Raw genomic sequence first — 26672 nt, forward strand, 5'->3', positions numbered from 1 at the left:
CAGCGTGGGTTCACACCAAGGACCCAGCCCCACGCCCACAGGCACAGCCAGGCTGCCATTACCCCTGCCCAGAGAAACATCTAGGACTCCCAGGGCAGCAGGACCCACATCCCCCAACCTGATATCCCTGTGGGTCTAAGGGGGCAATGACCCTTGGGCTTCCCAGGGTGGTGGGAGCCCAGTGAAATTGTGTTTGTGAAACACGCTGGGGCCAGAAAGGACTGTCAGACCGTGGGTCCCAGGGGCAGACCTTGGGCCAAAGCTGGGCCCAGCCTGGCTCTGCAGTCTGCAGACACACTGCCAAGAAGCGGCCTGCATTCTGGAGAAGGGGGCGTGGCCCTGGCATTCCCCTGATGCACGGACCCCCCAAGCACACACCTATGCCTTTCAAGCAATCCACGCCAGTCACCTTGTCACCACCCAGGTTCACGAAAGATTCAAACACGTTGTACAGGACCTGGGGGACAGAGAGGCAAACCAAACATGGGGTCAGCCCTACACCAGCACTGACCCCCTTCCTGTCTTAGGCCCCAAGCCTTGCAGGACTTGGAGCTGAAGAGAGGAGCTTGTGGCAACCATCTATTTTGTAACCTGAAAACTGCTGGCAGGAAAATTATCACAGGGCAGTAATGGTCAATAGGAAGAAGGCCGAAGGCGAGCCAGAGGGTGGGGTCTGGGAGGCAGAACATTCTGAAAGGAACTAGAACCTTCAGGAGCAAACTTGGCCCTTTCCTACTCTGGACAAAACAGGGGTGGCCACAAAGCTACCCCACTGCGTGCAATTCTCAATTTCATTGTCCAAGACAAACTCAGTTTCAACTTCAGTGACTCTGCTGTTATGCTGCCTCCCCGCACCCCCCCCCCCACCCCGCCGATGTGGGATCACACCCCCTGGCATCTTTGCATGTTGATGTTTAAACCTTATCCCACCAAGACCTTGAGATGAAACACCCAGAAACCTTATCCTCAGCCTTCGTTGTAGAGACAGCTGTGTTTTCTGAGCCCAACACTCCTAAACGGCGCCCGGGGCTCCACCCCGAGGGAGCCGAGGTGCCGCCCTGGGTGGGCTGCAGGCCCCTCCAGAGGAGACTTATCTCTGTGCCCCCAAGTCTGGGTTCCCCAGGACTCGCAAGAGGTGGGTGAATAAAGTTGTATTTGCAAAGGGAGAAGCATAGGTGCTGTGCACCCAGATGGGCCGCATGCACGTGAAGGTCATTGGGAATCAGACCGCTGCTTGCCCAGCTTCTTCTCGAAAACTGGAGTGGGAGGAAAGATGGGGCCTTGTGTAGGAGATAAGTGGAGAACACCCTGGGGCTCCGCAGGAGTTCATGCTCTACAGAGACACAAAGCCTCAGGACAGAGGAGCCCCAGCCTTGAAGGGGCGCGCACTGCATTTCTGATCAAGTCTCCAGTTACTTTCAACTCCCTAGAGACTACTTCATCCACCACATTAGGAAACTGGTGCAATCTCCCCTCAGGTTCTTCGATCTCCTGAACCCTGAAGCGACGTCAGGGACAAGAACTTCTTAGAGAAGCCACATGCACTTTCAGAGCACAGAGGGAACTCCAGGTCCCACGGTGTCTGCAGTCTGTGGGCTGAGGTGGTGGACGGCGGGCCGCGCAGCCTGGCCTAGAGTCGGCTCAGAGACACATTCACTCCCAGGGAGTTCATGGCCCAATTTTGGAAAACTTGGGTTTTGGGGGTTTTGAAAACTTCATGATGGCCACAATGCTGAGATAATTCCTCATGTTTCAAGAATCTTCTATTCACTTCCCATAGTGTTAACTTGGTCTCCAGCCCCTGCCTACCCTGGGGGCCCTGCCAAGTTCCCTGGTGCCACCTCCTTGAGGGAATAACTACGTTCCTGGACACGCTGTAGTGCTAGATGATCCCCCTAATTCCAGTGAGACTGCACTTGTTTACTTAGTGATGCTATTGGGAAAATCAGGAAGGAGGGCACCAACTGTAGACCCAAAGTTAAAGACCCTCTGCTCTGGGATGAGAGTGTGGAATTGTGGGATTTCAACAGCGAAATCGTCACCCACGAAGGAATGAAGTGTGTGGGGTGGGGGGCGCTAAGAACTGTGAAAGAACAAATGAAGAAATGCAATTAAAACAGCCAGTCATTCCAAGTCAAGAGGGAGTGGAGGAAGAGGCCCTCCGTAAAAGGAGCTGGCCTGGGGAAGGCTGTTTAACCTGGAAGCCTTTAGGCTGTTGGGGCCAACAAGGAGACCCGGGCTCTGTGGGTGACTTCGGCAAGGCTCTCCCTGTGCTGAATGCACTGAGGGACAGTGGCAGTGCCTAGGGATTGGGGGAGGGGGTCTGCATGTTCCAGCACAGTAAATATGGTTCCCCCCACCAACAGGTTTGAATGCTCTGTGGCAAGTCCAGGACCCGCCCCTGTTCTCTCACCACGGTGACAGCATCATTCAGCAGTGACTCCCCAAAGACAATGATGAACAGCACCTCGTTGACATGAACTTCCTCAAACACCGCCAGGACGGCCACCGGGTCCACAGCAGCGATCAGGCTGCCAAACAGGAGGAAATCCAACAGCCCGATCTCCAGGTGTCCTGGGAGACAAGCGGGGCGTCAGGGAGAGCCTTAGAAGGCCTCGTGGGTGAGGGCCCCTGCAGCGTCCCCTGACCACCAGGACCTGGGAGAGAAGAGGGGCTATGAGGAGCAGAGGCAGGGGCATATCCTTGACCTTTCCAGGGCTGCTTTGGGCTGCTGGCCTGGCAACTGCTGGACTGGGATCCCCCAGGTTGGGGACTCTGGCTCTCAGAGCTCAGGCTGGCTGGTGTGGAAACCCAAGTCAGACAACTGGCCTTCCTCAGGGGCTTCTGCAGTCCTTCAAGAAAGACAGGGCACCCCAGCCTATCCACAGGAGACTGACCGCCCTTGTTCTCTTCTTCATCTCCCCCTAGGCCTGGATGACCCCTCCTGGACAGCTCACTGGGAAGCCCACTGCAGGCAGATGAGCTTATCAGGTGGTGCCTGGCCAGGAGACCCACAATCAGTCCTCAGCCCTGGGGAGCTTGCAGCCTAGGTCAACTTGAGTACAGAGGCAGGGTCATAGGTGCTGGGAAGGCATCAGGGGACTTGCCTGGGTGAGAGAAGACCTCCCAAAGAAATGATGTGTCAGCCATGACTGGAACAAGGACTGACCTAAGGGGAGGTGAGGGGGTGGGGTAGGCCTCAGAGGACCCTGAGTACCATGACTGCCCTTGGGAAACCCCAAAGACCCCTAATGTGAGTGGCTGCAAGGGAATGAGGGAGAGAGGAGGGAGGTGGATGATATATTTGGGGGTGCTGGGAGGGGAGAAGCAGGGGCTGGGTGGGGTGAGGGAGGAAGCTCTGGAAGGAGCAGGTTCATGTGGAGCCCAGCCCCCTACTTCCTTCTGCTGCACGGTTTCTGCCCAGAGCATTCCTGGGCACCTTTGCGGGGGGAGGTGGTACTGAAGTGCACTTTCACCCTTTGCAATCCTCCCAGTTATCTCAGGTCCCACATCACCAACACGTCATGTGCTGACCCCGTTTCCCAGTGATGAATCTGCAACCTCAGGGAGGTGCATGTGGATATCTATCTGTCCATCTCAGCCCAGGTGTTAGGCCTGCCCTCAGCCGGGCTTGGTTGGAGGAGGACCTTGGCTGGGGGCCTCCTTGCTGCCTTGTTGGTATTGAATCCCCTCCCCATTCTGAGTGGACCGCAGGGGCCCAAGAGCCAGTCAGGCCTTGAGAGCAGGAAGAGACCCATCTACAGGGTAGGGAAGATGGAGGGAAGGCAGGCGAGCCTGAGTGCACAAGGCTGGATGCTAGCTCGAGTTCTGGGACAGGGGCATCTGCAGGAGCCCAGCTCTTCCTCAGGGCCCAGCCATGCCCCCAGGGTACCCTCAGAGAAGGTGGTCTCTGCAGAGGGTTTGCGCACAGAGGAAGTTTCCTGTGAGCTCCCACAGCCCCACTCCTGGCACCAGCGTCACAGGGTTCTGAGGAAGTGACAGGTGCTAAAAGAACCAGCTTCCAGGGAGTTTAAATGCCCCGTTTGGATGGGGAGTCACAGGTTTCGCTTTTCACCTCAGACACTGTCAGTGGGCAAATGTGAGAACACAGTCCTGCCTGGGTTCAAACAACAGGGGCTTCCTCACACACCTTCTGTGTCCAGGCCCATCAATCCTTAAAAGCTTCCCTGAACATCAGCCTCAAGTTGTGGAGGACACTGGCCAACCCAGCAGTGCATTCCCGAGGCCAGCCCTTCCAAGCAGGGTACAAGCTGGGCCTAGAAGCACTGACCCTGCTAGGACAGCTGTAGACTAGACTGTGGGCTCTTGGCCACCAAGCTGCACATTCTAGCCCCTCTCTCTACCTCGGGCAAGAAGACCTGCGGCTTTGTCCACCTGCGGGGGCCTCTCCAAGCGCTGGGAGCTTCTGTAGGTCCTGCTCCTGAGCTGGCTCACATGGACAGTGACCCAGGATGCCCAGGCTGACCCTTCCTCAGAGGGGTGCATTGGGCCTTGAGCCACTGGTCTGGACAGATGGATCCCTGCCCCCCTAGTCCCACTGGCTCCCAACTCTGTTTGCCCGGGAACAGAAGAGACATGTTGGCCCTTGGGCACTGCTCTGCTATATGACCTGGCCTGACGCTCAGCCCAACCAGCTGCGTTCAGGGGTGCCAGTCACACATGTCCCTGCTCTAAACCCTGAGACTTCCCCCTGGGCCCAGCAGCCAGAGATGGCCATGTCGTCTTACGTATGTCCTGACTACCTAAAGGCATTGCCAATAAATGTAAACTAATCACATCGTGTGGTCCTGCAGCTTCTAGGTGAGTGTAACACCATGTCACCTTTGATAGGTCTCTCTGGGCTGGGCCTGGTGGGTGTCTCCAACAGTGGGGGGCTCAAGGGAAGATGTGTGCTCCCTGTGGGGTAAGGACAAAGTCCCAAAGTGATACATGTGCTGGGTGAGGTGTCTGTTCTCAACAGGGGACCTTTGGTCCCTCTTTCTCAATGCATCACTTCTATCACTAGGAATTAAAGGTCTTGAGCCATGTGGGAGGCAGGTACAAGGCTCTTCCTTCAATCGGATGGGAAATCGCTAATCTGGGCTCATCCCCGTGAGAGTGGTTCCGGTGGAGGAAGTATATGAGGTGGGGCCAAGCACTGAAGCAGGTGTGTGGGTGCCAACATGCACTGTCTCACCACTCTGATTACCCCAGTGCCGACAGCAAACCTGTGGACTGGTGATGCAGCAGGGGCAGCCGTGGCAACCCAGCCGGGCCAGCACCGAGGGCTGCACTGTGCAGGCACATTGGTGCGGGGCCTCAGGTGAACCCCTGGCCTTGCCTGCTCCAGTTTCCCAGGTAGATAATGACCAACCCGCAGGTGGGTGAGGTGAACCTTGCATATCCGCCAGGGCTGAGTTAAGTAACCAAACTGCAGAAAACATGGCAAGGGAGTAGCTTTGTGTGCATGTGAAAAGGTGTGGCCTTTTCTCCGTGGCTTATGTAGAAAAGACACCCAAACGTTCTGATTAGGTGCATGTTTACTTGGGCTGTGTGGCTTGGATGCAGGCCTCTGCCAGAGGGGCCTCCTCCTCTTTGTCCCTGGGGGCTTTGTGACAGGGGAGTGGGGCTGGACCCCATCTCTCTGCCAAGGGGGAGGGACAGCAGCTGGGCTGTTCCCACCTGCCCAGCCCGCTGGCCTCCCTGGTCCAACTGGACTTCATTCCCAGGCAGAACACATGCCTTGGCCTGGGGATGCTAAAACAGCTACTTACGAACTGAACCTTATTTTAAACAAACCAAGTGGGGTTAGTGGGCCCACCAGTGACCTTTATCACTGACCAGAAACACCACTTTTAAGGTCTGTGTTCTGCACCCCGAGCTTTCTTAAATAGGGCTGCCCAGAGGCCGCCCAGCAGAGCTCACCCTGTAGTGTCCACCCTGCAAAGCCCACCCCGATGGATGGGGGTGCCTGCTCACCCATCAGGCCACTCAGGAAGACACCATAGAGAGAAAGGCCAGTGGTGGCCGCGTTCCACACGGTGCCGATGACAGCGTACAGCAGGATGGTGCCCAGGTTGCCGAAGAAGAGCCGGTTGGGCATGAAGTAGCCGGCGTCCAGCACAATGGGTGGCAGCAGGTAGAAGAAAAAGACAGTCGGCGTGAGTGTGAAGGATGCGATGTGGTCGGCCGCCCAGACAATGCCACCTAGCACGAGGCCCAGCACGATGAGCAGTGCACTCTCAGGGACCACACTGGTGACCTTGTGGGACAGGTGGAAGCCTGCGGGGGAGAAGAGTGTCAGGAGGCCAGTACCGCTTGGGGGAAGAGAGTAGGGTCGGGAGAGTGGGACCCAACAGGGAAGGGGAAGATGAGTGAGGGGCTGGGACCCCTGGGGGAAGGACAAGAGGGAGGGGTTGGGGGGCAGGGACCCAACGGGAAAGGCCATCCTGACATCACAGGACAGACACAGGCTCAAGAAGCAAGGCCCTGCATCCCGTCTTTGGAGACTTCCCTCTGCCCCACTCAGGTGGCAGCCCCTGTCAGCTGTCCCCTCAGGGCCTGGACAGGGCACACCCTCTTCAGGTCTATTTCCTGCCCAGGGAACGAACAGCCTCTCCCAGGAACAGAGCCTTCTAACGTCAGCATCTCCGGGGCTCCCTAAAGGAACTAGCTCCACTGTCCACATTTCAGCTTTTAGGGGACCATGGCCCCCAGAGGTCTTCCCTCCCATGTCGAGCCGGCCCTCGGCCCCCTCGACACCCCGAGCCGTCAACTCTGCCAGGATCTCAGGGGACACAGGCCTATGGAGCCCATTTCTCCTTTGTTATGTTGTAAGACTCAGAAAAAAAGTGAGTGTCTATGTTTAGCCTGCTTTCAAAATAGTTGGAATGCTGACAGAAGCAGTGGGCTCCTTCTGCTTAAGCAATATTTGCCGTAATTATCTTTTTCATTCATTGAAGTTCTCTGCTTAGCGAGAGGCCTTCTTTGAATTTCTGAGCTGAGCTGTCTTCGAGCTGCCAGGACCCCCAGTCCCAGTGCAGGGGACAGGGATGCAGAGCACAGGGCGCCATCCCACCCGGGCCCTGCCCTGTGCAGGTCCTGCCCCATCTCAGGAGGAATTCTTGGGCGAGGCCGGAGGAGGCAGCTGGCTCAGGCAGCTGGCTCAGGCAGCTGGCTCGGAGGCTGGGTCCTGCCCGCTCTGATCCAGCCCCACCTATCAGATTGCCTCACCCTCCCTGGCCTGTTTCATCACTTGTAATTACGGGTCATAGTGGGGGCTCCCTGAGGCAGGTCTCCTGGCCTCACTGTTGTTTATTCCTCATGGACAGCCCTCTCCAATCTGGCCAAGAAGCCATATGACAGACCCAGTACAGGCCTTCCAGGCACCATGGCCTCTGGCCTGTGACCTATGACCTATAAGCCCCTCCCCACGCCCTGCATGCTGGGTAAGAATCAGAATGGGTTAGTGTTTCTGGGACCTGTGGACCCATCCCAGTCCCATGCCCACAGGCCTGCGGGCCCTCCAGAGTTCCAGTCCAGCTGCACATCTCACATCCTGATCAGACCCCACTTTCCCCTCCGATGTGAGATGCATACACATCGGGTGGAGGCAGCACCTCCTCGCCCCACCCCAGGGCAGGCCTCCCAGGAAGCCGGCAGAGGGCGTTCCCACTCGCATGGAGAAACTCGAAGGCCCAGGAGACTGGCGCCTGGGTGTTGCCACATGCTTGAGGACAGATGACAAGTGGCACCAAAGGGTGACCACCTGGAATGAAGGATGTTGTTTCTGAACACGGAGGGCCCGTGTCCTTGAGTTCCTCAGGCCCTGCCTGGCTTCTCAGCAGGAAAACATTCCGGCCTCACAGGAGTTCACAGGCTCACAACCCCTAGATGGTGTTCTCCCCAAGCTTGGGAGGGGCCATGATGTGGGTGAGAAAGGGCAGGGGTCCAGCACAGCTTACCCTGTGCCCCAGGATCTCCCCACTACCATTGATTCTCCCACATGACAGCGTCCAAGAGCTCCCATCCTCGGCAGCAATGGGCCTCCCAGAGCCCCACAGAGACCTAGCCTGCGGCAAGAGCACTCAGAGACTGTCTCTTTCTGACACAGCATGCTCCAGCTGCCCCAGGCTCTGGGATGTAGGGGGTTGCCTTCTGCTTTGGGAAGAGACTTGGGAAGCCTTGTTCTTCCTTTGGCCGTGGCCCTGACATCCAAGTGCACAGGGCAGCACAAGAACCTCCTGCGAGTTCCAGGGCCCCACTCCAGTCACCAGACTCAAAAGGTCCTGGGAAGTTGCAGCAGTATGCATTCTAACTGGTCTGAAGGCCCCTCCCTGCTGGACTCTGGAAAGGACTGGGGAGCGTGTCCCTCCATCTGAACCCTCCCTAATTGTTTAATGATGTACAGAGAGAACCAAGCTGATAGTATTCTCTTCTTTCCTAATGGCTTTGGTGTCCAGGAGCTGCGTTTAGAAGGCCAGTGGTCCCTGGCCTTGCTTCTCTGTTGTTGGCAGGGCCATTGGTGATGGAATGCCTTTCTCTGGGGTTGGGGGGTGCCATCCTTTCTTGCCTCCATGAGTTCTTAGGAGTTCCGAGCCAGCTGTTTTGGGGGCCACCCAGCTGGAGGCTCTAGTTCCATTCACCATTCATCCATACAAGTCACTGTTTTCTACAAAATGCATGTTTTCTGTCCTTCTTCATGTCTTGGCAAGGCTCCAGCAGAGACTGTATTTGTGGCAATATTCTCCTCACTTGTTCCTCTTGCCTTTTACTGGGTAAAGTAGCATTGGTTGTAGGTCCTTGCTTTTCATCACCTTGAATATTTTATGCCCAATCCCTTCTGGCCTGAAATGTTTCTGCTGAAAAATCAGATGACAGTCTAATAGGAGCTCCCTTAGAGGTAACTAACTGCTTTTCTCTCATGGCCTTTAAGATTCTCTCTCTGTCTTTAATCTTTGCCATTTTAATTATGATGTGTCTTGGTGTGGGCCTCTTTGTGTCCATCTTGTTTGGGACTCTCTGTGCTTCCTGGACTTTTGTGTCTTTTTCCTTCACCAGGTTAGGGAAATTTTTAGTCATTATTTCTTCAAATAGGTTCTCAATCCCTTGCTTACTCTCTTCTCCTGGTACCCATGCTTCATGCTATCCCAAAGATTTCTTAAACTCTCCTCATTTTTTAAAAGTCTTTTTTCTTTTTACTGTTATGTTTGGGTATTTTTTTCTATCTTGACTTCCAAATCACTGATTTGATCCTCTGCTTCATCTAACCTACTGTTTATTCTTTCCAGGGTATTATTTATTTCAGACACTGCACTCTTTATTTCTGACTGGTACTTTTTAATGGTTTCTATATATTTTTTCATGCTGTTGAGCACCCTTATAACCATTACTCTAATAAACTGTATATCTGATAAATTGTTTGCCCCCATTCCATCCAGTTCTGGACAATTTTTTTTGTTCTTTCATTTGGGGCCTATTTCTTTGTCCTCCCACTTTGTCTGGGTTTGTTTCTATGTATGAGGTAGATCCACAAAGACTCAGTCTTTTTTTTTAAGATTTTATTTATTTATCTTTAGAGGGGAAGGGAAGGAGAGAGGAAGAGAAATGTCAATGTATGGTTGCCTCTCGTGCGTCCCCTGCTGGAAACTGGTCTGCAACCCAGGCATGTGCCCTGACTGGGAATCGAACTGTGGTTGTTTGGTTTGTAGGCCCACGCTCAAACCACTGAACTACACCAGTCAGGGCAAGACTCAGTGTCAATGTATTGATGTGGTTTCTTCTGCAAGTCCTTGGTTATGAGGCTTCTCTCCAGCCTCAGTTGTTCAGTTGGTTACTCAGGATGATTTTTCTGTAATTTAGCTGTAATTCCAGTTTGGTTCTGGGAGGAGGTTGGCATAGCTTCCACCTAATCTTCCACCACCTTAGATGCCCTCCCTCTTGCTTTTTAAGGGCCACAGGATAGGCACCTGTCCAGCAAGGCTCCAAAGCAGCCAGGAGGTGCCCATGGGTCTGCAGGCTTCTTGGAAGACTGAATCCAGGGACTGAAATACAGCACTGCAGGTCACAGGGCCTAGGGCCAGACCTAGAGGGCACCAGGTGACTTTTGAACTCTAGCAGCCCCTTGCTGAAGCAGCAGCGAGGGATCCCCAGAGCTGGTCAGGACTCCAGGTTTAGTCACAACTCTCCCAAAATTAGAGATTCACCACGGATCACGAGCATTTTGAATTTCCCCTTGACAAATGCAGGGCCAGAAGGGGGGAAGCTGCCATGGGACCAGGCTTATCCTGAAACACAACAGCAACAGCAAACTTTGCACCTTACCAACTGGAAGTCCTGCTGACACCATCAGCTAACCCTTTGCTGAATTCCTGTATGGCAGCTGGTTACTACAAAACCTTATTAATTGGGGAAATGAGCGGATGAGAGGCCAACTTCAGACCAGATGTTACTTGCTCAGAAGTAAGCCCTGAAAAGCCACAAAGTGATTTGCACTTTTTTCTCAGTGAGAAACATGTGTCCACACACAGGCACTTGTTTCTGAACTTCTGTTGTGAGTGACAGGCACACTCGGTGAGGGCAGAATCCTGGGAGTGGGCGCATTTTAAAGTCGAGGGCTCACCCATGTCCTCCTGTGTGGAAGTGCTTGTCACATCTGCCCAGGAGGGGCAGTGGGCGGTCCTGTCCTCACCCTCTGGCAGATTCAGTCTAACTGCCCTTCACATTTGTGAGACATTCTTTCCTTTTCTGCACCCTGTCTCTTCACGGCATTTGTAGCTTCCCAGGTTCTCAAGCTTCTTCTTACCAACACATTGCTCTTCTCACACTGGTCCAGGGATCTTCTCACTGTCAAAGGTGGGGCCATTTATTTTTTTACTTTGTTCGTGTTGTTTTGTTTTGTTTTGTGCAGACATCTTCTCTTTGGGTCAATCTATTCATCTTTTATTTTATGGCTCCTGAATGTTGTGTTATGCTTCAAATAGCCATTCTTATTCCTCTGATTTCTATTAAACTTTTAACATTCAATTTAGCTTTACTTGAATTTAACAAAGAAAACAATCTAAAATGGTCATGAAACTGAAGGATCTGCAGAACCCCAGAGAGAGCCTTCCCTTGAGTCTGAGTGTCTGTGGACAACTCCCTAGCCCTGTTGCTGGGGCTCCCACACCCCCGGCCAGGGCTGTGCCAATGTGTTCTCTCCCGGGGCATGGACGCACAGCTCGCCGCTGCCCTTCAACCACGCTTCTCTGGCCTGTGTCCTAGAATGCCTGGGTTTTACCTTCTCATGTCTGCCGACGTTTGCCTGATTCCTGTGTTGTGAGGTCAAGTCCTGGGGTCGCAGAGCTGCCCAGAACCTCCCAAAGATGCTGCCCATCATCGTTGGGCTCTGAGCAATGTGAGGAGGAAAGGCAGACCAGCGGCTCTTATTTACTTACTTCGCCTGTGCAAGTCACCCGTTGGTTTGCTTTTTTCTGTTTGGTTGCAGGAAGAAATTTTTTAATCCTTGAGAACATCCTCGTAGCAAGGACACCTCTCAATGCTGATTTTAATTCTTTCCTCTAATGCTGGGGATGTCTTTTCTGCTGCCACCCTGTCCTCTCTTCAATTCGGTGGTCGGCCTCTGGTTACTGGTTTATCTTTCAGACTTGGGGACAGACAAGGGGAGGGCATAGTCTGAGATTGCCTGGGTTCTCCATTTTCACCCAGAGCTCTGGGGCTCTGGTTCATGGGATTTCTTCTTGAGTGTGTCTTGCCAGCCTGGGACAGGCCAGCCCCTCTTCCCTCATCTCCCGTGACCACCTCAGATGGCAGGCTGCATTGTAATGAGCTAATTATACTGAAAACTCAACTGGTTTAAAGTGGCAATTTGCTCGTGGTTTAGCAATTAAGCACACAATGGGCATTTTAGGAGTCAGGCAATTCTGGCTCGAAGTACCCTGCGGCGTCGCTCCTGCTGCTGAGGGTGAGGGTCTCCAGCTAGAACTGGGCATGACTACCGTGGCTTCGTCCTTGGACACAAGAAGGACTCGGCCCTTGATCTGGACCCCAGTCCCTGCAGGCCACACACTTCCTGCCACGGCCTGCGCATTATCAGGATGGGGTAATAATATTCACATCACAGGGTTATTGTGAAATTTACTGAGGTAACGGGGTAGAGGTGACCGCAAGCACTGCACGCATGAGGCTCTCTTTTCTACCTGTGCCCTGGTCCACAGCCCACAGCCCTGTGCGAGCGAAGGTGGGGAGGACACCCACCCAGTACTTGTGTAGCTGCCTCCGATCTAACAGCTGGGGCACTGCCACCGCCTAGGGCCACTTGGTCTTCTGAGGATGCACCCAAGGAGGGTGCCAGGGTGGTGGGAGCAGGACACAGAGTGGTCAGATGAGGGGCTCCAGTCCCTCACCCTGCTCCTCACCACCATCCTCATCATCAGAAGACCCAGCCCCTCAGCCCATGCTGTAGGGACCACTCGCTCACTCAGGGAGGCCTGGCCGCCCAGACATCAATGGTAGTGGGGAGATCCTGAGTTCCCTCCAGCCTACGTTCTCTTTGCTTCCAAAGAGACAAGGGACCATCAGGCGTGTGTGAACAGTGAGCTGGTCACCTCCTCTGGACCCATAGCTCTGGGACCCACAGTTGGCCTGTCCAAGGCCTGAGCGACAGAGAAAGGTCCAGTGCCCTAGGACCACATGCTATGAGGGTGGCCTTGATTGGGAAGCAAGCACGTGGTGTAACCTCGTGCATCAAAAGTCTGCATTTGCTGGGGAGAAGCCAGGCCCCTGCGGCTGGAGGGCAGAGGATCTGTGCTCTGTGCGCCTCACGGTGTGTTAAAAGGCAGCGCGCCCTCCAGCTGTGTGTCAGCCCTGCTTGCGGAACTGACAGCTGCCGCCACAGCCAGAACCAAGACAAAGCTTTGCAGGGAGACACTGGCTTCCCGCACACTCCAACACTTCCTTGGTAGCAACCCACCGGAACAAACTCCGACAGAGCAAACACTGACGCACAGTCCCAGGGCTGACAGCACGGAGCAATCATGACAGCACAGAGCAAATCAAAGTGTGTCACAGATGCGAGGTCACCCAAAAGCAGAGTGAGGCCCACCAGATCCGGAGCCCCCCTGCTGTTCACTGTTCTTCCAATGATGTTCATCGGCGAAGTGACTTCCAAGGCCACAGGTAACTAACTGCCCAGGCCAGAGAGTTACAGCTAATTAACTGCAAGCGGCATGGCCACAAGGTAGTAACAAGAGGGGACACAAGCTTTTAGCTCTAATTACAACCTCTGACCAGTGTTAAAGGTCAGAAGGAGATGACCAGCCAGCCATTTCTGGAGCAGACCCTCGACAAAGCGGGCACTGAGGGCTCAGGAAGGTCACTGCTGGTGTGTGTCACTCCCCCAGATACACAGCAGGGCTCTCGACCTGGGGTCAGGCCCTGCGTTGGGGCTACCTCCAAGGACCTCTCCACAAGATTCAGCTGAGTCCACGCAAATGCAACAGCACAGCAAATCCTTTGGTTTTACTTTAACATGTGCGAGCCTAGTAAATTAACCCTGCAGACAAAATAGCTGGGGCCACCAGGAAGGCCATTCCAGAGGAGGGACTTGGGACCCATGTCGCTTTCTAAGAGGAGCAGGGCAGGGCCAGACCTGAAGTGTCACACACTCAGGTATACAGACACACACGTGCACATGCTGATGCACACAGAAACACAGACATGGACATGAGCAGATGCACACACAGAGACAGACACACATAGACACACACGCACACGAGTGCCCAGCACTAACTCTCCGGTGTCCTCTGCAGACAAGGTACGCGGTCCCCCCAGCACTCCTTCAGGACAGGGGCTGGTTCCCTGTACCCGCTGCTACCAGCCCACTCCTCTCTGACCTCCAGGTCCCAGCTATGCTCACTCGGCACCTGGGCAGGAATTAAGGTGAATGTGTCAGCTGAGTCCGGGGCAGGAGGAAATGGCATTTATAGAGCCCTCAAATATTATCTAACTGACCCCACACCTCCTGCCTGAGAAGATGTTCCAGATGGGTGCTCTGTGGTCACCGTCAGGCAAAGCAGACCGGAGCGCTGTGCAGGGAGCCCCAGGCCCCCGGCAGGGGCACACTGGCGGGTAGGGAGATGGCTGCTTCCTGCACCGCGTGCATAGGGCTTGGGGGACCAGCCCTTCTGCTCACAAACCACAAAATGTTTTAAATGTCACGTGGTTACAAAACTCAAGCCAACGTTGTCAACTTTTAAATTGAAAAATGAAAATTATTAGCAGCTTCCTACGGGAACAACAGTTCCTTTCATTCTGAGCCACAGTGAGCAACAGATATAAGAATGGAAGGAAGGCTGGGCCTTCCAAAGGCTGGGGCAGCTCTGGCCTTTGCTCTACGTTGTGGCCCCCATGTCTGACAGACAGGGAAGCCCGTCACCCTTTGGTCACCAACACTGATGAGCTCAGAAAGTCCTATGTTCAAGACGGTGTGTGAGTGCTGAAACACTGAGGTCCCTCCTGTGACTGTCCTCTTTGGAGAATACATTTGAACACAGGCGTTACTGCTTTGAATTATTTCATTGTCATTATCATTTGTGTTTGTCTGTCATACCATCTCCCATAAATGTTTTTGTAGAAGGTGTTGCTCAAATAGGGTTGGGTGCAGCTTTCACGAGAGTCCCCACTGTTTCCCTGTGACCCATGTCACTGACAAATGTGTTATCTGGGGTCAGATTAAAAAGCCAGTGAGAAAAGCTCAGTGGACTGCTTCCCTGGTGCCTGTAGGGAGCTAGAGGCTGGCAGCTGGTTGGGTGCTCACACTGTGGCTCCTGAGGCCTGGGGCTCAGGGCAGCCTCTCGAGAAAAGCAGTTAAGACAGAAGAACAAGGTTTTAGATTCATCTTCAAGCCCTAGAGAGAGACTCTGAGGAATACTTCCCTTTAAAGTACCCCTCATCCTGTATTCAGAGGCACCCACCCCAAGGCTGTCCCCTTGTAGGGCAGGTAGTCACAACCCAGCAGTTGTTATTGCTATATCATGTGGTCCAGCACATTCATAGTAATGAATAGTAAGTGCTGTCAGGTGAAGCCTGTGAGCAAATCGTGTGTGGCCTTGGTGTGACCCATGGGAGCCGGGGCACCAGCTCTGCCTGCAGCAGCGGAGCCTCCACACGCAGCAACACCCTTCTCCCCAAGTGCCTTCGCCTCCTCAGTCCCTCCTCCACGTCAGCCTGCTCCCAAAGTGCTCCACGTACAAAGGCTCATACATTTTAACGTACAGAGTTGAGAGAGGACCTCAACAATTACAGGTATCTCCTGCTTTTCGAAAGTCCACATTATGCCACTTGGCTTTTATGAAAGACCTACATTGGTACCTGTGTTTGCTAACTGGAAGAAATTCAAAGAGGATTTTTGTTTTTATGAACAGAGGCAAAAAGCATGAAAAGCATTCGGCATTTGTTGTGCGGTGGCCATTACAGAGGCAGCCACACCCCACGCAGGGGGAGCGGCAACGCCCTCACTGCTCAGTAGTGTTATTGTAGTGTTATTCACGTTACCTGGTATGATTTGGTGGGTTATGTTTTCAGTCTGGGAACATTCAAAGCTGATTGTTTCTCCCCTTTCTGTCATTTTGGCTTAAGAAAGCTTTCATAGGAACATTCTATTTTTGAATTATGGGGGAAACCTGAATATTTTTATGGCTAGAAATTGATGCAGTAGCTCCTGTTGTATCAACTCTCCCTCTCTCCCTCAAGTAACAAGCATGAACTCTGTCTCTCTCTCACACATATCTATATATAATTACATATATATATATATATATATATATATATATATATATATATATACACACACACAAAAACACTGAAGAGAGACCAAAAGAAAAAGAAAGCAGTAACTGGAGGGGGCTCTAAACTTTGAGGAGGGAACAAGCACTAGTAATTTCCCTTTTGGGTTTTTTTTAAAAGCTTTTTCCAGAGAGCAAATCACAGCTATGGCCATGCAGAACAGCTAAAAATTAGAAAGAAAACTGTAGTCCTCCTAGACTGAAAAATCAAAGGACAAAAATCAGTATAAGCACAGCCGCTGAGAAGCGAAGGGGGCAAATCTCAGAAAGGGAAGAGCCAGAAAGGCCAAGGCTCAGAGAGTGTGTGTGATTTCTTTCCAGGTCTGGCTGCTCTATCTTTGCGTTACACACGAGAGAGGTAAGTGAGCCCAAGCACCAACAGAAGCCAGAAGAAATGGGCAGGAATTTCAGCTGCTGTCACCACAGGGGAGGCATTTTTGGAGTTTTAGTCCAGTCCTGGTAAAAAAAACAATAATGCAGCGACAACAATGGAGCAACAACTACCCCCCAAAGCAATGTTCTTCAGAAGAACCTGATAGAATACATGGTGTCTGCAAGGTGTCGGTAACAATGTCCTGAATACAATCCAAACTCACTAGACCAGCGATTTTCAACCTTTTCTGTCTCATGGCACATATAAACTATTAAAATTTTGTGGCACACCAAAAAAATTATGTTTTTTGCCAATCTGACAAAAAACTAGGTATATATAATTTTGATTCATTCACACCAGAGGGCTCTTGTTGTGTTGGCCGTTGTCATTTCTTAATTTGACAATCTGAGGGAAAAGAGGTCAGTGCCCCTGACTAAGTAGTTAGGTGGTGCACGTTTTGAAAATTCTTGCGGCACACCAGCATGCCATGGCACACTGGTTGGAAACCACTGCGCCAAACATATGAAGAACGAGTATAGTGGAACCCATAAACCAATGGAGACCTCAAGGTGACATAGATGTTAGAATTAGCAGACAAGGATTTAAAAACACCTATTAAAATTATACTTAAGGACATTAAGGAAAATATAATAAATCTACGAATAGTAAGTCTTAGCAGTGGAATAGAACAGGGATTGCCAAATTTTTTCTATAAGGACTTAATAATGGTATTCAAGATGGTGGTAGCATAACAGGACACTGAATTCACCACCTCATATAAGCACACTGAAATATGCATGTATATGGAGAGGAATTCCTTCTGAGAGACAACTGAGGGATGAATGGACAGCTTCTGAACAACAACCAAGAGAAAAAGGCCAAATAGAGGAGACTTGAAAACTGTGGGAGCTTTCTGGGAGCTGTGGGAGCTTTCTGGGAGCATTTCCAGGCTTGGAGGTGCCAGTGAGCACCATGTTTGTGCCCTCCACTTGGGTAGGGTGGGTGGGAGCTCTCCTTGGGTCTTTGGCCTGCCTAGAGAGCACTACAACATACCGCCAACCACACTGCTCATAGCCCGTTTCTGCTCGGATTAAAGGGAGCAAGCAAGATCAACAAGTGCCACCACATGCACCTAACCTCCCTGACCAGGGCTGATCCAGCCCAACAGGCCAGTGGCCTAGGCTCTCAGGCACCTGTCAGGCCCCATCAGCCCGCCCAAAGCACCCAGCACACACAGGCTACGCAGAGGTCGCTTTTATACAAGGCCACTTTTTTAAGACTTGGAGAGTGCTATTTTGTCTAATTCATATAATCAAATGTAGAAAGCCAAACAAAACGAAAAGACAGAAAAATATCTTTAAATAAAGGAGCAAGAAAAATTCCCAGGGGAAAAAAATCCTAAACAGAGATAAGTCATTTGCCTGATAAAGAATTTAAAAGGTCATAAGCATTCTCACCAAAATTGAGAGTGGAATACAGGAGCTTAGGGAACACTTCAACAAAGAGTTAGGAAGTATGATAAAGGACCAAGCAGAGCTAAAGAATACAATAACAGAAATGAAAAATACTCTAACAGAAGAACAGATCAGCAACCTGGAAAACAGACTAGTAGAAATCAACCAATCAGAAGAGCAAGGAGACAAGAGGATTTAAAAAAATGAGGATAATTTAAGGGACCTCTGGGATGGCGTCAAGTGCACAAACATTCACATTACAAGTATCCCGGAAGGAGAAGGGGGAAAAGGGAACAGAAACTTTATTTGAAGAAATAAATGGCTGAAAACTTTCTTAACCTGAAGAAAGAAACACAGTGAGTTTCAAACCAGATGAACCCAAAGAGACCCACACTATGACATAACGTAATTGAAATAGCAAAAGTTAAAGAGATGGTTTTGAAGGCAGCAAGAGAAAAACAATTAGTTATACACAAAGGAAACTACAAAAGGCCTCCAGCTGATTTTTCAGAAGCAACAGTTACAGGCCAGAAGAGAGTGGCACAAAAGGAACCTACAACCTAGAATAATTTACTCAGTAAGGTTATCATTCAGAATTGAAGGAGAGATAAAGAGTTTCCTGGACAAACAGAAACCAAAGGAGTTCCTTAACATTAAACCAGCTTTACAAGAAATGATAAAGAGAATTCTTTAATTGGAAATGGAAAGGCCATGTTCAGAAATAAGAAAATATGAGAAAGAAAAATTCTCACAGTTAAATCAAATATCTAATAAACACAGTGAGTAAGACTTTAAAAACCCACTATGAAGGTCAAAAGACAAAAGTACCAAAATCAACGCAAACTACAATACGTACGTAGTTAGGAAATTCACTAAACAAAAAAAGTTCTAAAATATGATGCCAAAAGCATAAAGCCTAGATGGGGGAGTAAAATATAGTGCTTCTGCTACCAAATGTGCCCGGCACCCTTGCCAGGATATATTGAAACTTAAGTGCCGATCAGCTTAAAATAGACTGCTATATACACAGGATGGTAAATATAAACCTCATGGTAACCACAAAAATAACCTATGAGAGATGCAAAGAATAAGGGGAAAGAAACTCAAACAAAACACTAAAGAAAACCAGCAAAACTTGAGGGAAGAGATGAAGAAAAGAAGAATAGATCACATAAGAACTATTCAATACAAAAATAATCCAAAACAATTTTAAAATGGCAATAAATACATGCTTAATAAATACTTTAAATGTAGATGGATTAAATGCTCCCAAAAAAGACATAAACTGGCTATATAGATTAAAAAAATATGACCCATCTCTACGCTGCCTACAAGACACTCACTTCAAATTGAAAAACAGATACAGACTGAAAGTGAAGGGATGGAAAAAGATATCCCATGCAAAAAGAAGGGATAATAAAGCTGGGTTAGCAGTACTCATATCAGATAAAAATAGTCTTTTAAACGAACAATGTAAAAAAGATACAAAGAAGGATATTCTCTAATTATAAAGGGGTCAGTCCAAGTAGAGGATATAATAATCATAAATATCTATCACCCAGCATAGAAGCACCTAAATTCCTAAAGCAAATATTAATAGTAATAAGGGGAGAGATTCACAAAAACACAATAATAGTAGGGGTTAAAAACCAACTCACATCAATGGACAGATCATCCAAACAGAAAATTAGTAAGAAAATAATGGTCTTAAATGTCACATCAGACTAGATCAACTTAATAGACATTAACACAACATTTCATTCAAACACGGCAGAATACACATTTTTTGAAGTGCACATGGAACATTCTCCAGGATAGATCATGTATTAGGCCACAAACAAGTTTCAGTAAATTCAAGAAGACTGAAATCACACCAAGCATCTGTGCTGACCACAATGGCATGAAAGTAGAAACCAACTATAGAAGGAAAACTAGGAAAAAACAAAACAAAACCAAATACACAGAGGCCAAATAATATACTATTGACTGTCAAGAGCTCAAAGAGGAAAGCAAAAAAAAAAATCAAACTACCCTGAGACAAATGAAAAGGAAAATACAACTTTCCAAATTGTATGGGATGCAGTAAAAGCAGTTCTAAGAAGAAAGTGAATGCTGTACAAGCCTACCACAAGCAGGACAAATCCCAATTTAAAACTGTAACTTTACACCTAAGAGGAACTAAAAAAACACAGAACAAACAAAACCCAAAGTAAATGAAGGGAGGAGATAAGATCAAAGCAAAAATAAACACAATAGAAATTTAAGAAAATAGAAAAGATCAATGAAACTAAGAACAATTCTTTGAAAAGATAAACAAAATTGAAAACTTATAGCTAAAATCATTAGGAATAAAAGAGAGTCCACATAAATAAAATCATAAGCAAAAGAGCAGTTACAACTGACACCACAGAAATGCAAAAGATCACTGAAGAATACTACAATTATATGCCAATAAATTTGACAATCTAGAAGAAATGGAAAATTTCTAGAAGCATATAACCTTCCAAGGCTAAACCAGAAAGAAATAACAAATCTAAACAGACTGATTACTAGCAATGAAATTGAAGCAGTAATCAAAAAACTCCCAACAAATAAAAGTCCAGGATCACACAGCTTCATAGATGAATTCTACCAAAAATTTAAAGAATAATACCTATCTTTCTTAAACAATTTCAAAAAATCAGAAGAAATGCTTCCAAACTCATTCTATGAAGCCAGTGTTGCCCTTATACCAAAACCAGGTAAAGACATTACAAAAAAAAAAAAGAAAATTACAGGCCAGTATCCTTGATGAGCACAGAGACAAAAATCCTCAACAAAATATTAAAAACTGATTCAACAATACATTAAAAGGATCATATACAATGACAAAATGGAATTTATCCCAGGGATGTAAGGATGCTTCAACACTGGTAAATTAACCAACATGACATATTTCATTAACAAAGTGGAAGATAAAAATCACATTATTATCTCAATAAATGTAGACATTTGACAGAATTTCAATCATGATAAAAAATCTCAACAAAGTGAGTACAGAAGAAACATTTTTCAACTTAAAAAAGACCATATATGACAGATACACAGCTAATATTATACTCAATGGTAAAAAGCTAAAACCTTTTTCTCTTAAATCAGGAACAGGACAAGGATGCCCACTCTCACCACTTCTAATGAACACAGTACTGAAATTCCTAGCCAGAGCAATCAAACCAGAAAAGGAACCAAAAGGCATTTAAATTGGAAACAAAAAAGTAAAACTCTTATTATTTGTAAATGACAATGATATATGTAGAAAACCCTAAGGATGCCACCAAAATAAACTATTAGCATTAATAAATTAATTAATTAAAGTTGCAGGACACAAAATCAATATACAGAAATTTGTTTGTTGCATTTCTGTGTATCGTAATAAATAATCAAAAGGAGAAATTAAGAAAACAATCCCATTTACAATTGCATCAAAAAGCACAGATACCTAGGAATAAATTTAACCAAAGAGGTGAGAGACCTATACTTTAGGTATAAGTCTCTCACCATAAGACATTGAAAAAAACCGTAAGACATTGAAAAAAATTGGAAGAGTTTACAAATAAATGGAAGACCATGCCTTGCTCACTGATTAAAGGGATTAATATTGTTCAAATGTCCTAACTGCCTGGAACAACAGATTCAATGCAACCTCTATTAAAATACCAATGGCATTCTCTCAGAACTAAAACAAGTAATCCTAAAAATTATATTAAATCACAAAAGACCCCGCATAGCCAAAGAAAATTGAAGAAGAACAAAGTGGGAGGTACCAAGCTCCCAGATTTCAAACTGTTTGACAGGTGTACAATAGTTAAAGCAGTGTGGTACTGGCATAAAAACATATATACAGATCAATGGAATAGAAATGAGAGCCCAGAAATAAATCCTCACTTATATGGTTAATTAATCTATGACAAAGTAGGCAAGGAAATACAATGGAGTAAACACAGTCTCTTCAATAAGTGGTTTTGGGAAAACTGGACAGATACATGCAAAAAAATGAAATCGAACCATGTTCTTACTCAAAATAGATTAAAAATTTAAATGCAAGACCTTAAAAGTCTTAGAACCATAAAACTGCTAGAAGAAAACATAGGCAATAAACTCTTGAACATCTCTCTTAGCAGTATTTTTTTGGATATACCTCTTCAGGCAAGGGAAACAAAAGAAAAAGTTTTAAAAATGAGACTTCATGAAACTAAAGATTTCTGCACAGCAAAAAAAAAAAAATTCAATAAAATGAAAATGCAACCTACCAGATGTGAGAAGATATCATTCGCCAATGATACATTCAATAAAGGGTTACTATCCAAAATATATGAGGAACTCATACAACTTAACACCAAAAAAAGTCCACTTTAAAAAATGGGCAGAGAACCTGAAGACACTTCTCCAAAGAAGACATACAGATGGCCAATAACATGAAAAAATGCTCAGCATCACTAATCATCAGAGAAATACAAATTAAAACCATAGTGAACCTTATATCAGTCAAAATGGCTATCATCAATAAATCAACAAACAAGTGTTGGTGAGGATGTGGAGAAAACGGAACCCTCATGCACTGCTGGTGAGGATGCAGACTGTGTAGCCACTGTGGGAAATAGTATGGAGATTCCTCAAAAAAAATTTAAAAACCTAAAAAAATATTAAAAATCTGCCATATGATCCAGTGATTCCACTTCTAAGTATTCATCTGAAGAAAACAAAAACACTAATTGGAAAAAATATATGCACCCATGAGATAACAAAAGCAACCCAGATAGCCAAGATAACAAAAGCAACCCAGATGGCCATCAATAGATAAGTGGATAAAGAAGATGGGGTGTGTATATACAATGGGATACTAGTCAACTACACAAAGGGTGAAATCTTGCCATTGGCCATAACCTGGATAAATCTAGATGGTATTGTGCTAAATGAAGTAATCATTCAGAGAAAGACAAATGCCATACAGTTTCACTACATGTGGATCTGAAAAAAAGACAAAACAAATGAATAAACAAAACAAGACAGAAACAGACCTACTGGTGGAGCAAACAAGCTGAGACTTACCGAAGGGGCTGGGGAAAGGGGGATAGATGAAATAAAAGGCAAAAAACAAAAACAAAAAACCCCACCAGATGGTGAATCATTTAGGCTTGCGGGTTATACAGTCTGTTTTGCAACTACCTGGCTCTGCTATTTAGCACAAAAACAGCCATAATACATATTGAATGGGCACAGCCTGTGTTCCAACATCACTTACAAAAACAGGGGACCCACTCAGGGGTTGTAGGCAGCTGACCCCTGAAACAGAAGATAGCTAAAAGAACCAAATGGAAGTTCTAGAATTGAAGAATTCAGTATCTGAATGAAAGAAATCCAACACATAGGCTTATTTCACAGCAGACAGAGGTGACAGGAGGGGTGGTGGACTTGAAGATCAATTAATAGGAATTATCCAATCTGAAGAATCAAGAGAAGGAAGATGACAAAATGAAGCACCTCAGTGGCCTTGGGGACAATACCAAATGTCCATCTACAAGTAATGGAGTCCCAAAGGACGGGAGAGAAAGAATGGCATAGAAAAAACATCCAAAGAAATAATGGCCGAATGCCCCCAATTTAGTGAAATATACAGATTTACAGATTAGAGAAATTCTTCGGATTGAATGATCGGTTTCTACCGATCTATCTTCAAATGAAGCTGGAACAGGTGTGAGGTAAGCTGAAGGTCCAGGGCAGGTAAATTTGGGTGGGAGAGAACGAGGGGCCTGAATGTGGAGTTGGGGATGAGCTGGGGGGGAGGTGGGGGGCCCACCAGCACCTCACAAGAGGGACAGCAGAGTCTACCCACCAATCAAACAGAAGACTGAATGACACATGGGGTATGACTTTGGTAGGTAGCTGGTGACCAGGTCACTGAGAGATTGTTAAACGAATGACACATTGTACCCCAGTGTGACAGGCACACCAGCAAAAACAGGGAAGACAGGTAAGAAGTGAGGGTGTCACATCAGAGTCACACACAGGTTGGCCAGCACCACACAGTTCCCCAGATGGAGAAGATGCACAGGTGGAGAAAGGGCCCATGTGGCACCCCCAACCCCAGGCCAGAATGAGAAAGCTGAAGGCTGGCCGGCTGGGCAAATCAGAGGGTTGTTGTTCTACAGTTTCAAGAACATAAAAGGTTCATTACAGCCTGGGAAGCCATTGTGAGAGGAGAAAAATCTCACCCTCGGGTGGCATTGTGGTTGTCTGGAGGTCTGGAGATTGACTGTCACCGTGAAATTCATTGCAAAGCCCCCTGAAGCAAAGATGCAGACACTTCACGGAAAAGGCTAAAAGAATTTGGCAAACAGATACTCCGAAGGGGAGTGAGTTTGGATCTCATGAACGTTTGCAGCTTCATGTAAAAAGTCCCAGCAAGGCCATTGAGGAAATATTCCCACAGACCCAATGTGTGGGTGACGTCCCACATTACCATCAACAAGGTTGTTTGTTCATGTGGCCACTGTGTCCCCACAGTTGCCACTATCAGGGTGTTCGGAGTACTGCTCCTCAAAACCAGGACTTTGTCACAGGCCACAGAGCAGCAGAAAGAAGTGGAACTATTGATTTTTGATACTGATGCAACACAGCCAGAGGACAAAGGGCTCCCGGAGTGGGAGGACCATGAGACACCACCAGCCCAGAAGGCCTGCACAGGCTCCTAGTTTCTAGAAAGCTCAGCAAAAACAAATACAAGCAAAAGCTCTTGGAGGCAAATGCAGAGCCAAGACACCCTCACTGAGTCAGCTTTCATGTCCCCATATCCCACTTGTTTGCTGCAAATGCAGAAGAGCAAGGGGCCAAGGGCAGACCCACCTCCAGCTGCAGGGGCCCTCGAGGAGCTGTACCTATGGCGAGGGTGGGGGCACTGGGGTTGGAGTCACATTCCTGCACGTTGGACACCTTTCTGTGGGAGGGACCCGTCTTGCCACTTACTACAAGTTATCAGTATTTCATCTCTTTCCAACATGGTTTCCTTATTGTCAAATGATGGTCTCCTAAACCTTTCTGGGCTGTTGGAAAGGGGAAAATCAGGTTCCTGGAAGGCATGTACATTGAGTGCTTCTTCCCAAGCCTGAAGAAAGTCAAAGGGAAAGGTTGTCATTTATTTTTAATTTTAGTTTTTTGGCTGGGGCATCAGGAAGAAGGGATCTTCCACCCCACGTGGCCCCACCATGGCATGCACACCCCCTCCTACACATGTGCCCACCACAGCATGCACACGACTACCACGCCATGCATACACCTTCACCACAGCCAGCAGCAGAGTCCTTCCTGGGCGCAGCCAAGAGTCATCCGTTGGCTCTCATGGCAGGAGGGTAGGCTTGAGGCCAGGCTGCCCAAGGAGCACAGACCCTCCCCTGCTCCCCTTGATGGAGGCACAGGGTCTACCCCAAGGAGCACAATACAAAGCAGAAACTTCTTCCTGGGCATAGTGTCCTGTTTAAATTCCCACAGTCAGGCACTGAGGCCAGTGAGCATAGATTTAAGCTGAAAACAGCCCAACAGGGCACCTCAGATTCTTCCAGGTGGCGGGGCTTGTGTGATGGACCCATTCAACTCAAGGGCTGCCTGGCCCCAGCACCTGTCCCCTGTTAGTGGCCACTGCAGACGTGGGCCAGGGGACAGGCCTCTGCCAAGGGCAGAGCTTCCAGGCTGCCAGCATCCTTCCAGATCCTCTCCTGGGAGCCAACACAACTGTGCCACATCAGGTCTACCCGAGAAATTCTACTCAGCTCTGTATTAGCCACGGTCCACAAGCACAATTCGGGATTACAGATGGCACGCCACACACTTAGCAAGATGCTAGCATTGGTTCAGGGAGGCACACTGTTTATTGGCGGTGCGTTTGCATTCAGCTCATTAACACCCAAACACATTTTCAGATTGTGAGCAAACCAGACATATAAATGGAAAGCCCGCTAGAGGTGCACCCACATGGGCAGCCCAGCGGGTTCTCAAGGGAGTGTGAGTGTGGGGACAAATCCCCTGCACCAAGGAGGGATGGGAGGAGGGGCCTGTAGCACCTGGCTGGGGGTTGGGGGCTTCCTGACTCTGAGTTGCCAGTAAGGGAGTTAGAGTGGCTTCTCTGGTCTGAAGAGCCCATCCTGTCCCTGGGGCCACGTGTGTCTCTCCTGCACTTGCCAGAGTGTCCAGTGCAGGACACAGGGGTGCTGCTCCAGACGCACTCCTATCAGGCCCCAAGTCCCCAAAATGTACATTCTACTCGGTTACCGAGTTACTGCTGTCACCGCCACAGGGGTGACATCTGCCTGTAGGGAGTCTGGCCTCTGAGTTGGCCTTTGGGAAGTAGCAGGAGACTGAGGCCCCTCTGGTGCACTGGTGTTGAATATGCCTGTTTCCAGGCCTGCTCCGCGACCCTGCCCTGGAGGTGCCTCATGACATCTCAAGCTGAAAAAGCCTCTGGGACCCCACAACACAGTTTCAGTGGGCCAAGCGTCCAACTGGTGCAGCCAGAGTGGCTTTAGCCTCTTCCTGCACCCCCAGGTTCTTCCCTAGCCCATTCCCCTGGGAGCCCAGCTCATCCCAGTGGGGTGGGTCCAGTGAGCCTCCTCAGTGACCCTGTGTCCAGGGTTCAACAGCCACCATGTCAACACTCCATGAAATGTGGGCGGGTAGCAATAACTCGATATTAGATGGATATCGCCTCAGTGTTTACTATGGTCTGTCCTGGCCCGAATTCCACCCACTCCTTACTGACCCCTGGTAGGGAGTACCATAGAGGTCATTCATTGACAGGCCCGATGACCCTAGGGAGTGACAGAGCGGGAATCAAAACCCAGGCCCAGCATCCATGGCCACATGGGAAATAAGCTGAAATCCCCAACCCCACGGGAACCAGCGCACACATGTACGTGTGCATACACACACAACCACACATGGGCATGCACATAGAAACTCGGATGTGGGCCTGCC

The 26672-nt window shown here is 48.6% G+C and overlaps 1 protein-coding gene across 2 annotated transcripts in view; it reads right to left on the reverse strand.

The window, feature by feature from the left end:
* SLC9A3 (solute carrier family 9 member A3) overlaps window positions 1-26672 on the reverse strand; it is a 49692-nt gene that overhangs the window by 14164 nt on the left and 8856 nt on the right. For both annotated transcript variants that reach the window (XM_037062925.1, XM_037062927.1), the window contains exons 2-4: window positions 5980-6282; window positions 2414-2574; window positions 379-457 (exon numbers count right to left, since the gene is read on the reverse strand). In XM_037062925.1, the coding sequence (XP_036918820.1) occupies window positions 379-457; window positions 2414-2574; window positions 5980-6282 (543 nt within the window). The remainder of the gene's footprint in view (window positions 1-378; window positions 458-2413; window positions 2575-5979; window positions 6283-26672) is intronic.

The sequence above is a fragment of the Sturnira hondurensis genome, unplaced genomic scaffold (assembly GCF_014824575.4).
Source record: "Sturnira hondurensis isolate 20B ecotype Veracruz unplaced genomic scaffold, ASM1482457v3 Scaffold0014384, whole genome shotgun sequence".
In the NCBI taxonomy this organism is placed as follows: Eukaryota; Metazoa; Chordata; class Mammalia; order Chiroptera; family Phyllostomidae; genus Sturnira; species Sturnira hondurensis.